The sequence below is a fragment of the Bos indicus genome, chromosome 10, assembly GCF_029378745.1.
Source record: "Bos indicus isolate NIAB-ARS_2022 breed Sahiwal x Tharparkar chromosome 10, NIAB-ARS_B.indTharparkar_mat_pri_1.0, whole genome shotgun sequence".
NCBI classification, from domain to species: Eukaryota; Metazoa; Chordata; class Mammalia; order Artiodactyla; family Bovidae; genus Bos; species Bos indicus.
Window position 1 is genome coordinate 61,650,865 of NC_091769.1, and position 16,683 is coordinate 61,667,547.

Genomic DNA, 16,683 nt, shown 5'->3' on the forward strand with positions numbered 1-16,683 from the left:
GATTGCTCTTCTTTTCAGTCAATAGGATGCCTTTTCAGGAGTGCAGAGTTCTGCTAGCAGAATTACAATAAATGTCATCAACATGGTCATCCCTGGATCATCATCTCAGGATGCCTTCTTTGCTTTCTGAATTTTATATGGCAAAATATTCACTCCATTACGAAATTTCTTTTTCTACATCTCGGGGCTTCCTGTGGTCACTTTCCTCTCCCATCTAGTCACTATTAAGTATTATAGTAGATTTTGATATTATCCTAAAGCTAAGCATAAATGAAAGAAAAATCTTGGGAAATGTTTATGCCATCTGCTGAGGCCCTAGAGATGACCTTTATCTTGTCACCTGTGGCTCATGTGTTTGCAGTGTTCATTTGAGGTATTCATGTCACTGTGGTCCACCTGAGTATAGATAATGGTGTGAGAAACCCAGTGGCAGGGCCTCCTTGTCCAAATGCACTGAAATTCATTCCTGTAGCAAACACACTCCAGTGGCTTAAGATATTCTAAATTTTATCTTCTTTTGCTAAACATAAAACCCATGTTAAAAAAAAAAAGAAGTCACAGATTTAATCTAATTTCAAAATTGAGTTGCCATTTTATGCACCATGATACAAGAACGTGTTTACTTCAGCATGTGGAAAAAAATCATAATTGGATACTCAAAATTCCAGTTATTCAGGGATGCCCAACTTTAGCTCCCAGTGTAGAATTTTATGTCATTTTCCCGTTGTGTCTGAGTCTACTTGTTATACTTCACAATTAAATGAACTTATAAAAATGGGAAGTGAGCATGTAAATCTTACCATCCTTAATTAAAAAGTGTTAACTTTTTTCCTACTGAGCATTTGGTTCAAGAAATCCTAGAGATAAAGCTGTACCGTCTAGAGAGACAGTTTCTAGATGGCCTTCTTACATGTCTCTCAAGTAAATTCAGAGAAACTTAGGTGATTTGAATTCAAAGGTTGTGGTGGTCCATTGCCAGAGAAGGACTAGATGTTCCTGAGATTTAATCTGCCAGTTCTGTCTCTCGTAACATTTGGTAGCAATGAACTTGATTTCTTAAGCTCTAGGTCTTGCTTTAGAAAGGCCCCTATAAAGGGAAACTCAAATCACATGTTACAAGTGCAGTCCCCACATACATAGGAAATATTGGACACTTTCATTGTATTAATGAAACCTTCATGTTAATTGAGAAAATATCTTAAATCAGTACTCCTTATTTAGAATGTGTTTTAAATAGTATACAGCATTTATAAATAATTTAAATTACAAATGACATCTCTTTTGAAATTATTTTTAGGTATAAAAAAAAGTGTCAGGAAGCATAAATGAATGTCTCATTCCGCTACATACTCAATTTGGTAGCTATAGGAAAGTCTATTTGAAAATCCTTTATATGCTTTACATATAGACACTAGTGACTTTAAAATTTTTATTCATCCATTCAGCAAATAGTTCAGTGTTTGGTATGTGTCAGATAGTGTTCTGGGCTTTAGAAGGCCAAATAAACCCACTCTTTACTTATTTAATAATACTTTCTAAAATGGAGACGTTTAGAAGTCTAAAACTATTTACAAAGTCCTATTTCTGATGGTCATCACATTTTTTAAATGCGTGTGACCAAGACCTTAAATCAAGCCCTTCTGTCTCCCTGGGTTTCACATGGCGCGTGGATTCCTCCAAATGGATCACTTATGGATTTGTGCCACACTTAATTTCTCTTGAAGACATCAACGAGTGTAAGATGATTCCCAACCTGTGCACCCACGGCAAGTGCAGGAACACCATTGGCAGCTTCAAGTGCAGGTGTGACAGCGGCTTTGCTCTGGATTCTGAAGAAAGGAACTGCACAGGTCAGTGAGGGGCTCTCCCTGGAGGGACACCCTTGGGCACCCTTGGTCTTTAACATGTGGCCACAAGGAGTAAAGCTGTTCTGATGCTCACCTGCTGCCTACTTACCGCCTTTGCGCAGACATCGACGAATGCCGCATATCCCCTGACCTCTGTGGCCGAGGCCAGTGTGTGAACACCCCCGGGGACTTTGAGTGCAAGTGCGATGAAGGCTATGAAAGCGGATTCATGATGATGAAGAACTGCATGGGTGAGTGCGTGACCATTGGATCAGCCCAGGGAAGAAACGAGCCAAGACGCTTGGGTGACTCATCGCCTGTGTGGGTTCTCCCTGCTCCCCCAGTGTGCTGGTCTCCTGACCAGTGAGTCAGGCATTGGTCTGTGGCAGAGGGAGACTGACATACGGAAGGAATGAGGGAATTCATGCTGTGGGGTGGTAGGTGGTCTGTAGGTCCCTGAGAAGTGACCTGGAATAGACACCCTGGGGAAGAAAGAACAATTCAAACACAAGATATGTTTTAGGAGTCACGTTCTAGAGTTTCTATTCATCATTTCTCTAAAAGGAGATTGATTAAGATAGTTGCATTAGGTCAGGTTCCCTAGCAACAGGCCTGAGATGGGAATATTTTTTCAGTGCTCTTAGGAGAAACCTGTAAGAAAGGGAGGGAAGCCGCTTAGGGCAGGGGAAGAATAGAAGCAAAGTGTTAGGCTAGATTTTAGCTCTAACCTGATCCCACAAGGGCCTGGGAGTGTGAAAGCACCCAAGAGTTGTCCCAACTCAAGGGCAGGAAACTGAGATTTTATACTCTCATGTCAGTTTGGCTATGAGCGGCCCCCAGCATGGGAGGGGGTATAATTTCTCACCTCCCAGCCATTTCTGAGTGAGGTGGGTATCAGTTCTCCAAGAAGGGAGCCTGTGAGCCACTAGCAGCCAGGACTTCCAGCACCTGGGTGCTGAATGCACTGACCAGGTCATGGGGGTCTGGGGCAGGACACCTTCCACATCATCAATAGGGGTCATTTCCATGTTGCAGATATCGATGAGTGTCAGAGAGATCCGCTGTTGTGCCGAGGAGGCGTGTGCCTGAACACTGAGGGAAGTTACCGCTGTGAATGTCCCCCTGGCCATCAGCTGGCCCCCAACATCTCGGCGTGTATAGGTAAGGAGGAAGACCACTGACCTGGGGCCAGTCATTCGGCCCACATCCTAGTCAGAGTCAGAGGCTGATGGCTGCATGTTTGCTGTTCTTATTTTTAAACAGACATCAATGAGTGTGAACTAAGTGCACACCTCTGCCCCCATGGCCGCTGCGTGAACCTCATAGGGAAGTACCAGTGTGCCTGCAACCCTGGCTACCACTCTACCCCTGACAGGCTGTTTTGTGTTGGTAAGTTCTGTAGCTTATGCCATTTCTTATTTTCTTTAGTCTCTTTCTAAAGCACTTAAGCCATGTTCTCTGAGTTCCATCTCCATCACTAGTTGCTTTTACTTAATGTTTCCAGTTTTCCTGGAAGTAAAAGTCTTCTCACGGTGGCTTATGATCTTTGGATCTGGCCTCCCTCATCTGTTTAAAGAACCAGTTCAGTGACGACTGTAGAATGTTTTAGCTCCAGCAAGTACCGTCTGACCCACACTGCTCTAACTAGTGAACGGTAGCATATGCTTTGTTTCTGCATGTGCACACCCAGGCACATCAGCAAGTGATTACCGACTGCCTGAAATAAGTGCAGTCTGATGAGTGCTGGGAGAAAGACAAAAGGCACAGGGTGTGATCTCCGCCCTTAGGTGGTTTGGAGCAGCTCAGATTCCAAAGAATAATTATTGGGAAGAAGACCATAGTATGTTTATAGCTCACAGAGCAATAGAAGCCAGGTCTGGTACTCCTTAAAAATGGAGTTTTGTGGGACAGGCATTTTGCTTTGTGGCTGCCCTGGGGAGGTTTAGTTGTACTGGGAAGACTGGCGCAGAAAGCCCTGTGGCTTTACTGTGCTCAGAGTCAAAGTGAAACCTTGTAGAAGACCGCCAGTTTTTGCCTGCGTTGGGGTATACCGCTTGTGGAACTGCCAAGTCTCACAGGGTTTCCACCCAAAATCATAAATCAGTCCAGATTCTTCTGACTCATGGCCCTGAGCAACTCAGAACTCCAACTCAGGCCCTTGACGGGGATTGGAACTTCAGCCAAACTGAGTGTCAAGTTTGTGATGGAATCTGTGACCCAGAGAATTTCACCCACCTGCCCACTGTTGTCACTGAGGTGTGTTCTAGCATCCAGTACTTCTCCTGCATTGCACGTGGCACACCATATATTGTATCATTAATCGTTCATCTAACTCCCCAACTACAGCCTAAGTGTTATAAAGGCAGTAAGTATGTCCATCTCATTCACTGTTAGGGTCTCATCTCTAGCACACGGTTCAGTTCATTTCAGTTCAGTCGCTCAGTCATGTCTGACTCTTTTCAACCCCATAGACTGCAGCACACCAGGCTTCCCCATCCATCACCAACTCCCGGAGCTTACTCAAACTCATGTCCATCAAGTTGGTGATGCCATCCATCCAACCATCTCATCCTCTATCATCCCCTTCTCCCGCTTTCAATCTTTCCCAGCATCAGGGCCTTTTCCAATGAGTCAGTTCTTCAAATCTGGTGGCTAAAGCATTGGAGTTTCAGCTTCAGCATCAGTCTTTCCAACAAATATTCAGGACTGATTTCCTTTAGGATGGACTGGTTGGATTTCCTTGAAGTCCAAGGGACTCTCAAGAGTCCTCCAACACCACAGTTCAAAAGCATCAATTCTTCAGTGCAACGCTTTCTTTATAGTTCAACTCTCACATCCATACATGACTATTAGAAAAGCCATAGCTTTGACTAGATGGACCGTTGTTGGCAAAGTAATGTCTCTGCTTTTTAATATGCTGTCTAAGTTGGTCATAGCTTTTCTTCCAAGGAACAAGTGTCTTTTAATTTCATGGCTGCAGTCACCAACTGCAGTGATTTTGGAGCCCAAGAAAATAAAGTCTGTCACAGTTTTCATTGTTTCCCCATCTATTTGCCATGAAGTGATGGGACTGGATGCCATGATCTTAGTTTTCTGAATGTTGAGTTTTAAGCCAACTTTTTCACTCTCCTCTTTCACTTTCATCAAGAGGCTCTGTAGTTCTTCACTTTCTGCCATAAGGGTGGTGTCATCTGCATATCTGAGGTTATTGATATTTCTCCCAGCAATCTTGATTCCAGCTTATGCTTCATCCAGCCTGGCATTTCACATGATGCATATAAGTTAAATAAGCATGGTGACAGTATATAGCCTTGACGTACTCCTTTCCAAATTTAGAACCAATCTGTTGTTCCATGTCCAGTTCTAACTGTTACTTCTTCACCTGCATCCAGATTTCTCAGGAGGAAGGTCAGGTGGTCTGGTATTCCCATCTCTTTAAGAATTCCCCACAGTTTGTTGTGATCCACACCGTCAAAGGCTTTGGCATAGTCAATGAAGCAGAAGTAGATGTTTTTCTGGAACTCTTTAGCACACAGTAAGTGTGCAGTTAATATTTGTTGAAGGAACCAAATGATACAGAGACTTGCAGTTGCCCTGGAATGCTCTTATAATTTTGTATTTTGTTTTGGTTTTTACTTGACTCATACATACCTGAGAAATTCAAACATGGGCCATCATCACACAGAGGAAGGTAATATTATTTTCCTTTTTCTTAGACATTGATGAATGCAGCATAATGAACGGTGGCTGTGAGACCTTCTGCACAAACTCTGAAGGTAGCTACGAATGTAGCTGTCAGCCAGGATTTGCACTGATGCCTGACCAGAGGTCCTGCACAGGTAAGTAGGTTTTAGCTTCATGGAAACTCAATAACAGGTCCCTACGTGGAGTGGTTCAGGGCCTGGGCTTTGGAGTCAGACAGTCCTGAGTTCCAGTCTTTGTTTTGTCACATAGTTTAGCTGTATGTCCTTGATGAAGATCCTTGACATCTGATTCCTCATCTACAAAATGGGTTCAGATGGCCTGTATGGAAGAATATGTATAGCATTTAGCATAGCACCTGGCACTTGTTCAGTAAGTACAATATAAAATACAGTACCTGGCACATGCTCAGTAAGTACAATATAAAATAGATTTTCTTCATTGATTAGAATTTTGAAGAATCTGATCTGATGGCCTATTTCAGTGCTACTCAGGGTATGTTCCCTGGACCTACATCAGCATCACCAAGAATATGTTAGAAAAGCAAAGTCTCAGCCTTCCCTCTGCACCCACACCTACTGAATCAGAAACCCCTGTGGGTGGATCTCAGTAATCTGTTCTCTCAAGCCTTCTAAGTGATTTTGGATGCATGCTAAAATTTGAGAACTGCTGATATAATTTATACTTCCTGCTGTATCACCTGGGCTAGAAGAGCCATGTAGTCAGAGATGGAAAATGAAGTGGGTAATATAAGTTTTAATCTTGGCTCAGGTTAAGAAGAAAATTTAGGTTTGGGAACCACAATTATGTTATTGGACCTAGTAAAATCTCCCTTAAAATCACTAGGTTATAAAAATTAAAATTTGAAAATAGGTATTATGCTAAACGGAGAAGGCAATGGCACCCCACTCCAGCCAGTACTCTTGCCTGGAAAATCCCATGGTAGGAGGAGCCTGGAAGGCTGCAGTCCATGGAGTCGCTGAGGGTCGAACATGACTGAGCGACTTCACTTTCACTTTTCACTTTCATGCATTGGAGAAGGAAAGGGCAACCCACTCCAGTGTTCTTGCCTGGAGAATCCCAGGGATGGGGAAGCCTGGTGGGCTGCCATCTATGGGGTCACACAGAGTCGGACAGGACTCAAGTGACTTAGCAATAGCAATAGCAAATTATGCTAAAAGTACATCTAAGTAGATAAGCTTATTTTCAGTACTTTTTAAATCTTAAAATATCTATAAAACAGCAAATAAGAGACTTAGGCATTTAAATTTGAAAGTTAGATAAATAAGATTGATGGTCTTTCAAATGATAAATTTATATCAGAGATAAAAGTGCTAATTAAATGATGGTCTTTTAAGAGCATGTGGACCTCCATCCTGAACTGTATGTTGTAGATCTTGAAAATGATTCTCTCTTGTTTTACCCAAGGTAACCTGATGGGATAATTTATGCAAAGCATTATTTGGATTTCAGAGCAAATAGTCCTATGCGAGCAGGCTGAGTTTACTTGACTTGTGTCAGTTAACTTTTTCATCACTGATGAATGGAACCCTTATCAACAACATGTCATCGTTGGCTTTATTCTCTGCAGACATTGATGAGTGTGAAGATAACCCCAATATCTGTGATGGTGGTCAGTGTACAAACATACCTGGAGAGTACAGGTGCTTGTGTTATGATGGATTCATGGCATCTGAAGACATGAAGACTTGTGTAGGTAAGCAAAGAAGACAGGATTTTCCAATTTGCTGGTTATTCACAAGTGCTATTGTATTACATAGACTTGTTTCAGTAGTGAATAAATCCAATGGGAAAAGTAAAAATATTTAGGAGCATACTACTAATAGTATTCCAAAGTTAGCATTCCAAGAAGCATCTTTCTTGTGACTGTGCTGTGATGCTCTAGTCAGTATGTTATATGGACTAAGCTAAGACTTGGTCAACTCCAGAGGGACATTTCTTTTATGTCTGTGCATTATTTTTGGCCATTTAACCCTCCTTTTGCTCTGCCTAGAGTTTGGCTTTTCAAATGTTTGCAAGGCATCAAAATTGACTTCTGACAATAATGCAATACATTCTAGAATTGGTTGTTTTGGAGGGTTTCTATTACTGTCTTCAAATCTGTCAGACCTTTTAATGCAGTATCTAATCTGCCTTTAATTCCATTCAGTATATTTTTAATCTCAGACATTGTAGTTTTCACCTCTAAAAGTTTGATTCGGTCTTTTTCTGGTATCTTCAATGTCTCTACTTAATATGCCCAATCATTTCTCTAGCTTTTTAAATGCAGGGAATACAGTTACAATAACAGTTTTCAGGTCCATGTCAACTAATTCTATTACCTATGTCAGTTCTAGTCCATTTCAATAAATCGACTTTCCTTTTTATTATGGGCCATATTTTCCTCTGTCATTGAATGCCTGGTAACTTTTGATTGGATGCTGGTGGTGGTTTAGTCCCTAACTCATGTCCAACTCTTTGAGATTGCATGCGACTGTAGCCCGCCAGGCTCCTCTGTCCATGGGATTTCCCAGGCAAGAATACTGGAGCGGGTTGCCATTTCCTTCTCCAGGGATTGGATGCTAGACATTGTAAATTTTGCCTTACTAGGTCCTGAATGTATTTGAATTCCTAGAAAAATTTCTGAGCTTTGTTTTGGAACATAGTTAAATTATATGGAAACAGATAGGTCCTTTCAAAGTCTTGCTTTGAAGCAGCAGTTGGGTTGGGCTCATTTTCTCTATTGCCAAGGCAAGATCCTCCTGGATACTCTATTCACTCCCCTATAGATAACAAGGTTTTCCAGTCTGGCTGGTAAGAACAAGTATAATTCTGCACCTTCTGGGAACTCTGATGATTATTCCCTCTAATTCTTTTGGATGATGCTTCCTCCAGATTTAAGTTTCCTTACATGAATATACTGGTCACTACTCATCTGAGTATTGTTTGGGTCCTTCTGCAGATCACTGTAGTTTTGTGTGTGTGTGTGCGTGTACATCTCTTTTCTGTCCTTTACTTGGCACTATGAACTCTGGCTACCCTGGTATTCTACCCTCACCTCTCCAACTCATGGACATTTCCTGGTTCCATCTGCCATACCCTCCCCTGTGCTATTGCTTTAAAACTCCCTGCACAGTAATCTGGGGCGTTTGTAGAATCCACCTAGTTTCTTTCTCTCATTGATCATTGTCTTTGTTGTCTATATTGTCCTTTTTTGTTGTTTTTATTTTAAATGAGAAGGTAAATTTGGTTCCTATTACTCCATCATGGTCAGAAACAAGAGTCTAGAATTGCAAATATTTAAATTATATCACATTTTTATCTTTTGAAAATGCTTACCAAATATTTGTGAAGTCCTCAAAATTAAAGTCATGTCATTCAAAGTAAAGAAATGAATGTCATAAAAAAAGATAATTTTTAATTGGAGAAAGTTGTAGAGTTTGTAACAATCTGCCCTTAGACTATTAGTTCATCTATCTTTTCTTTCAAAATATGGAACTAAAATGTTATCATCATGCAGTCAGCATTAAAATTTTCATCTTGCAACAGAATGTGCTGTTTTAAAAAGTTTTCTAGACTGTCAGAGAAACAGGCTCTGGTTGAGGACCAGACCTAGAGTGAATCAGTTTATTTTATTATCTGACCTCCTCCTTGTGGGCCAGATAAAAAGCCAGTCTGCAGGGTTAGCCTTCAATGTAGAAAGCATTGAGCTATGTAATTGTTATGTAGGTGAGCTATGTAAATATACTTTTATTTGTGTGAAAACATTTCATCTTTTCTATTTATTTGTCATAGTTGCTTTATCTCAGGGAGAATCTGTCAGTGATATCAAACAAATGGTTACATGTATTAATAATATCTGTATTTTACAGATGTCAATGAATGTGATCTGAATCCAAATATCTGCCTAAGTGGAACCTGTGAAAACACCAAAGGCTCATTTATCTGCCACTGTGATATGGGCTATTCAGGCAAAAAAGGAAAAACAGGCTGTACAGGTATGTTTCTTCCAACTGAACAATAAAACCTTTAGTGGGTAAGAGATTGCTACCATAATTATAGATTAATATATGTTTTAAAAACTATTAATATTTTAATTGCACTATAAAGCATTTTTCATTAACTTAGCCTGCACTTCTTTGAAACTTGTCACATTTTAGATTGGATCTAAGCTGAGGGTTTTTTTCCCCTTTACCTATGAAAAAAGGCATATGAGAAAAATTGCCACCATAAATAACTCTATAAATATCAACATTTTATGAGGTTAAAAATAGCATTTTATGTCAAAGTAGTTAACATGATAATGACTAAACATTCATATCTCTTTCTTAAAGCCAACTTTTCCCAATAGCCTCCATTGTCAACTCTTTCTTTAATGTTTTATAAGTGAAATTACTTTTTGAAGAAACACATCCTACAATTCATATATTTCATCAGTTCTCATCAGTCTTCAATCATTTTTAAATTAGTGTGCTTTTGATGCATTAAATCGCTTTAGCCCTATAGATTCCTGCAGATCTCATGAAGTGGTAATTAAACCACTTGCTTGTTTAATAGCACAAAAGAAGGTCTTTTCACAATAGGAGATTATTCAATTAAACATCAAATGGAGGAAGTCACTCTGAGTGAATAATGTTGTTTCTAAGTGTTAATTGATTTTCAAATTTGAGGCAATGATGGAGTAGTACATGGAATAATAAAGTTTTACTGTAGTCACCTATAGTAATAAAACCAGATTATGGGATATAGTGTAATTTAAGACACAATGAAGGAACTTCCCTGGTGGTCCAGTGGTTAAGAATCCACCTGGCAATGCAGGGGACACCGGTTTAATCCCTGATCCAGGAAGATCCCGCATGCCATGGGGCAGCTCAGCCCAAGCACCACAACTACTGAAGCCCATGCGCCCTGGAACCCGTGCTCTGCAACAAGAGAAGCCCCCGCAATGAGAAGCCTGCTGGCCTCAATTAGAGAGTCCCTGCTCTTCGCAATTAGAGAAAGCCGGTGTGCACCAATGAAGACCCAGCGCAGCCAAAAATACATAAATTTTAAAATAAAATAGAAGAACCACACATGATAGAGACCATGATGGGCTTGTATTAGTTAACTGCATAATTTCTTTTTACAAATAATAGACTTTAATTTCAAAAGCCAGTTTGGTAAGCCACTGTGACTTAAACATTAAAATATTTGCTGATTGGTGATGTTAATTGATGTTAGTTATATCAATCTTTTTCAAGAAAGTTTCCAATATATGTGTTATCATTTTAAACTGTTCAATAATGTGATTTCAAAAATATAGATATATAGATGTCACCAATAAATTGCTGTTCATTCAAAAATGACAGATTTTAGCCAAGTTATAAAAAGAAGCGTGTAGCTAGAATGCTTTCATGTCACTATATCAGTCTCCGTATGAAGCATGACTAGGGTTCCGTTCTGTTACATGGCACAGAGTTTAAAATCTCTAGTCCTCATGTGTTCCCTGGGGTACAAATGATGCTTATATCAGCATGTGTGTGGTTCAAGATTTATTTTTAGCTTTCAGTAACAATTTAAGACTTAAGGTAAGGGGTGTTGGTCTGGTAATGACACAAGGGAAGGTAGGACGGTTGTGTATTTCATTTTACCTAGTAGAGGCTAATACTGTTGTTTGGCCAAGTTGAACTCACCGAAATTCAACCCAGAGAACCATGATACTTATGAAGGCAGACGTTAATTCAATGGGACAGTCTTCATTCCCTATAAGAAAAAGATCTCTAGAATTTCATACTCTAAATTCCAGCTAAAGAGGCATGTGCAGAGGCTGACTGTTTTAGATCTCTTACCATGAAGAAAGCTTAAATTTTCATGCAACATTAATATCATTTTAGGTAAATAAGGTATAATGTATGTAATGTCCTTGGCACAGTGCTTGGCATATAGCATCTGGTCACTAAATAGTAGTTATTGTTGTCATTATAAAATGAGTCACATAGACGCAGTGTCTAAGGCCATTTTAATTAAAAACATAACTTCTAGTCTAGCAGAATTCTGTGCTACTATTTACTAAGATGCTTGAAATCAGTTTAAAGAAGGAAAATCTTACTCTGTATGTTAAAAGGCTTGTTTTTTGTAACTGAGTTTATACAGACATTAGGCTATAGTTACAAGAGCTGTGTACTCCACATTAAATGAGATGACCCCAGTTTTACATTAAGAACAGCAGTCTTTTAGTAAATCGCATAAACAGAAACATGGATTTGAAGTCCAAGAAATATTCTGTATTTCCCCCAAAGGCCAGCATCCCCCTTCCCACTTCAAATTATAACCTAAAATGATTTTTCAATTGCATAAAATTCAGCTAGTACTGTAGGGAGAAGAATTGAATTTCATGGCCCTTTTGCTATTACAGTAGCATGGCATGTGATATTCTCATGTAATGGAGTAGAATTCTGAATTTTCTTCCTAGTTCTTTTACTGGTTCAGGAGCTTTGGGAAGATCACCAGGGTGCTCCATAGTTATGCAAGTGTTCCCCTTGGGTTAGAGGCTCTGCAGTGGAGGATGGAGGAGAGGGTGCCTTAGGGCAGGAAGGAAAAGAGGTTCTCTGTAAATCCTGCTATTAACAACCAAGGGTATCACATTGGATTGGAAATGACTTACACAAACAGGAATTGGCAGCAAGTTTGGTATACTTAAAAACAAGTTTTTAAAAATCTGAGCCAAAATGTTTTTTTTTTTTTAATCCCATCTAACTGGGACTCTTTTAGCCTGCTATTAGTTTAAAATTAGTGTCACTTACAACTTAGAATACCATCAGGTTACCTTGGTGATAGTACGTTAAAGAAAAGTGTTTATAATGTCCCAGGCAACTAATGTAAATAGAGGTATGTATCTTGCCTAATGGGATAAGAAGCCCTGCAACAAATCACAGTGAAGAACAAGCCTGGAAATATATTTTGATGATAGATAAAAGAAATATATCTACTTGTATTTCTGTACATGTATAATAAGTATATGTATATTTTAAAGGAGTACCTTGTAAAGGAGTCATAAAAATATGTATGCTATTTCATAGGAGGAATTTTGTTTCATGAGAACTTAAAAAATGTCCTCTGGGTTCCATTACAGCTTTGTCTAAATATTTCAGCTCCCCTGTCATTACTGATTGTTTCCATTTTAACAAATAAACATGTTTTTCCCCCCAATCACTTTAGCAGTGTTCAGAATCCACCCACTGACTTACATTCCCAGCCCACACAGATGTTAAGGGTTTCTTCTTGCTCCTTAAGCTTTGTTCAAATTGTGGATAAGGCTGAGGGGAACGTTCGATTTAAGGAAAGGAGAAGAGACATTTTCTTGTAACCTAGAACATGGCTCTTCAATCCTTGGCTTATGGGGGCTGGATTACAGGTTTTCCTGTGGTCCACACATACAAGGAATGTGTATTCTGATTCTCATTCTGATTCTTCTGGTTCTCATTCTGATTCTTCTGGTTCTCATTCTACACAGTTTTGATCAGACAACAGTTTGGAAGAAGGAAAACTGGTTTTCTGCTAGGTGCCATCCTTGGTGGCTCCTAGCTTTCTCATGCTAATCTGTTAGAACCACCTCCCATCACGTGCTTACTCAGTCAGTCAGTGAGTAAGGCATACAATTTTTTTGGAATATCAGTTATTTTATTTAATTTATTGGAGTATAGCTGCTTTACAGACATGCGATTAAAATCAGGATTGTTTTCAGTTAAAATAGCGTGAGTAATTCAATATTCTGTAATGGTCCATAGGAGAAAAGAATCTTAAAAAAAAAAAGAGTGGATATATGTGTATGTGTAACTGATTCACTTTGCTGTCCACCTGAAACTAATACAATATTGTAAATCAACTATACTCCAATAAAAAAAATTTTTTTTAATAGCGGGATTGCTGGGCAATTCCATTTCAGTCTTTCTGTTTTTCATAGGAGACATGTTGCTGTGGGTGTAGTCCATGAAAGAGAATCATATACTTCAAAACCACCAGCCCCCAGTGAAAATTTGCCCTCATTTCCTTCCAGCTCCTTATCACTGCTAATTGTCCTCCACTGGCTGGTAGCCTGTGAAAACTCCGTGGGTGTTCAGTTAAATAATCTTGGCTCAAATTTGGGTCCAAATTGAAAAATCCAAGTAGCCTTCACGTTTGGCCTCTCCATTCACTCTAAGGTCCTCTTCCCCACCGCCTCCCCACAGAGATTCCACAGCGTACCAGCCCTGCTGGACTCGATGCCCAGAGACTGACCCCCACATGGCAGAAAAGCAAGCCTTTGAGTGGGTGACACAGGCTCTCCTGACATGGCTGTCCAAGGAGGCCAGAGCAGCTCAGAGCACAAGCTCTTTCTCAAATGTCAGATTCAAGTGGAACCCACCCAGAACCTGGGCATGGGGTCTGCCAGACCACACCCTTGCTCTTCACAAGAGCCACGCCAGCGGGACCTTGGAGTCTCTGTGAGGGAGCTTTGGTGGGGTGAAGGAGGTTGCAGTGTCAGCCCTAAATTTGAATTTCTGTGCTTTTCTTGGCTTGTGCTTAATCTTAAAAAGGAATTTTCTGTCTGGAGCAAACTTGTGGGGGAAAGAGAACACTTGTGCAGAAAGAGATGTTCTTGGCAAGCGTGTGCTTTGTTTCCTTCATATTATTGAAGAGTGTTTGAATATGGTGTTTTTGTTTGCTTCGTTCCCTTATGACTCAGTTTCCCCTTCTGTTTGCTTTTACAATGAAGTACAGTCTTAGGCCCAAGTCTTCCATGCAAGCAATTAATAAATAATAGTTGGTGTGTACACACACATACACACGCACATGCAGAAAACTTCTATTCAGTGATGCCTTTAGACTTTATGACCAAGTCTTTTTAATTCATTTGTTGTAAACCGGTAGTGTAAGCTATTGAGATAATGACTTACACAAAGATTCACAAAATAGAAAACTGAATATGGCCTCCTGAGTTTCTCTCTCTCCTTCTATTCCAAAGCCCACGATACATGGCCTCCTCTTGCAAACATAATTTCTTTTTGCCCCAAAAACATTGTGGTGAAACTGCAAATATTTTCTTGCATTAGAAATTTATGATTGTATATTGTTAATGGTAAAAAAAAAAAAGGAGACTCTCCTTTTAAAAAAAATAGATATTTTCTTAATAGAGATTAAATATGGAAGGTAAAAAACCCACATGAAAATATTATCTTTGGTCATTAGAAAATTGAAAAGGAAAAGATAACAGGATTACTATATTGACAGGCTATGGATCATCTCTGAAAATTGTACTTAGTAGAAAAGATGAGTGAATATTTCTATAAGTCTATTAATACTCAACCAAGATATCTGAAAGCAGACTTCTCATCAGGACTTAGAACAAAGTTCTGATGTGACTGAAGAAATCAGCTTGATATAAGGCAGCCGTGGCTGAAGACAAAGAGCATCAAACAGGGGATGGGAAACTGAGTCCCAGGTGCTTCGGGCTCTTCTCACTGACCTTGGGGCCATGGCAAGTTCCCATGCCTTGGGGGACCTCTGTTTCCTCCTCTGAGAAATTGGGGATTAGGAAAGTCATATCCTAAGTTCTTTGCACTTAGAAAATTCCTTGATTCTTTAACATCTGGAGGTTTCAACTCTTAGGCAATGGAAATTCATTGTTTCTGCCTAACTCAAGAGATCAGGACACATAAAGGAGGGCCATTGAGGCAGGACACTGCAGGGAGTGATCATCTGAGGAAGAAAGAAGTGTCCCTGGCCCTACCTGGGAGCCTGGAGTTCAGGCTTACTTTCTTGAATTCCCTGCTTATTTACCACTATTATCCCTCAGCTGGCCCTCCTCCTCATTTCCTTGGAATGTGCCATGCTCAATTAGTCAGTTGGTTAAAGCTCCCAGTCACAAGTTTAAAGCTGCCTGGTATGTGCCTCCCTTGACCTGCCTTAATAACTCAGTAGGTTCATGTGGCTGCCAAGGTTACTTTAAAATTCACCTACACAATACATTGTCACTGTAAGGACATTCTTCCAGGCATGTTTTCATTTCACTTATTAGTGATACTGCAAAGTATTTTTGTAGGAAAAAATGGCATTATTGTATTTTGTGTTTGCTCTAGAAGCTATAAAGAAGCCCAACTATCTCAGGACCATTTCAGAACTGCAGATGGAGCATTTGGCAAATAGCATGCTTCCAAACACTTTCAAACCATTTAATTGGGCTTCTTAAGTAAACAAAAGGGTAAACATTAGTTGCTTGCCCAGTTTTTTCATGCCACTATTCAAGTGATTGCTAAAATTCTTGCAACATTTCATATGCCAAGATTCGCCTTCTTGATCTAAGTTTTGTGTTAAATGTTCATTTCCATATAGAGTCATAGTATCCATCCATACCTAGGAGCTCTTGTTCTTAGTTAATGAAAAAGTTGATTATGAGGTTATAATGTCTTTCAGTATATAGTGGGTTAATTTTGGGAAATAAGATTCTGGTACCAGTTCCAATTACGATCACCAGCTCCTTGTCTTACTTTTCAACTCAAGTTCTGACAACCATCTACCTGGAGATAGTGTCAGATTCCACAGGTTAAGGGATCAGTCCCATACAATTATGCCCACTTCAGATGCCCATTACAAGTCTAGGCTGTTTGTTACGTAAGCTTCTGACCAACTGGCTATAAATCAGAAGTTCCTATTACTCCTTCCTTAGGTTTGATTAACTTGCTAGAGTAGCTCACAGAACTCGGGAAACCAGTTTATTCATTTGATCTATCGGTTTACTGTAACAGTGTATAGGGGGTTCCCAGATGGCGCTAGTGGTAAAGAATCCACCAGCCAATGCCGGAGATGCAGGTTCAGTCCTTGGGTGGGGAAGATCCCCTGGAGTAGAAAATGGCAACCCACTCCAGTATTCCTGCCTGGAAAATTCCATGGACAGAGGACCGTGGCAGGCTACAGTCCATGGGGTTGCAAAAAGTTGGACATAACTGAGCATGAGCACAGCATATTAACGTGTGTAACTCAGGAGTAGGCTTTCCATACTGTTCATGGTGAGTTGGACCATAAAGAAAGCTGAGTGCCAATGATTGATGTTTTCGAACTGTGGTGCTGGAGAAGACTCTTTTGAGAGTCCCTTGGACAGCAAGGAGATCAAACCAGT

The 16,683-nt window shown here is 40.0% G+C and overlaps 1 protein-coding gene across 2 annotated transcripts in view; it reads left to right on the forward strand.

The window, feature by feature from the left end:
• Positions 1 to 16,683, forward strand: part of FBN1 (fibrillin 1) — a 264,472-nt gene that overhangs the window by 170,971 nt on the left and 76,818 nt on the right. For both annotated transcript variants that reach the window (XM_070797597.1, XM_070797598.1), the window contains exons 26-32: positions 1,725 to 1,850; positions 1,970 to 2,098; positions 2,883 to 3,008; positions 3,111 to 3,236; positions 5,564 to 5,686; positions 7,141 to 7,266; positions 9,422 to 9,547. In XM_070797597.1, coding sequence (XP_070653698.1) covers positions 1,725 to 1,850; positions 1,970 to 2,098; positions 2,883 to 3,008; positions 3,111 to 3,236; positions 5,564 to 5,686; positions 7,141 to 7,266; positions 9,422 to 9,547 — 882 coding nt within the window. The remainder of the gene's footprint in view (positions 1 to 1,724; positions 1,851 to 1,969; positions 2,099 to 2,882; positions 3,009 to 3,110; positions 3,237 to 5,563; positions 5,687 to 7,140; positions 7,267 to 9,421; positions 9,548 to 16,683) is intronic.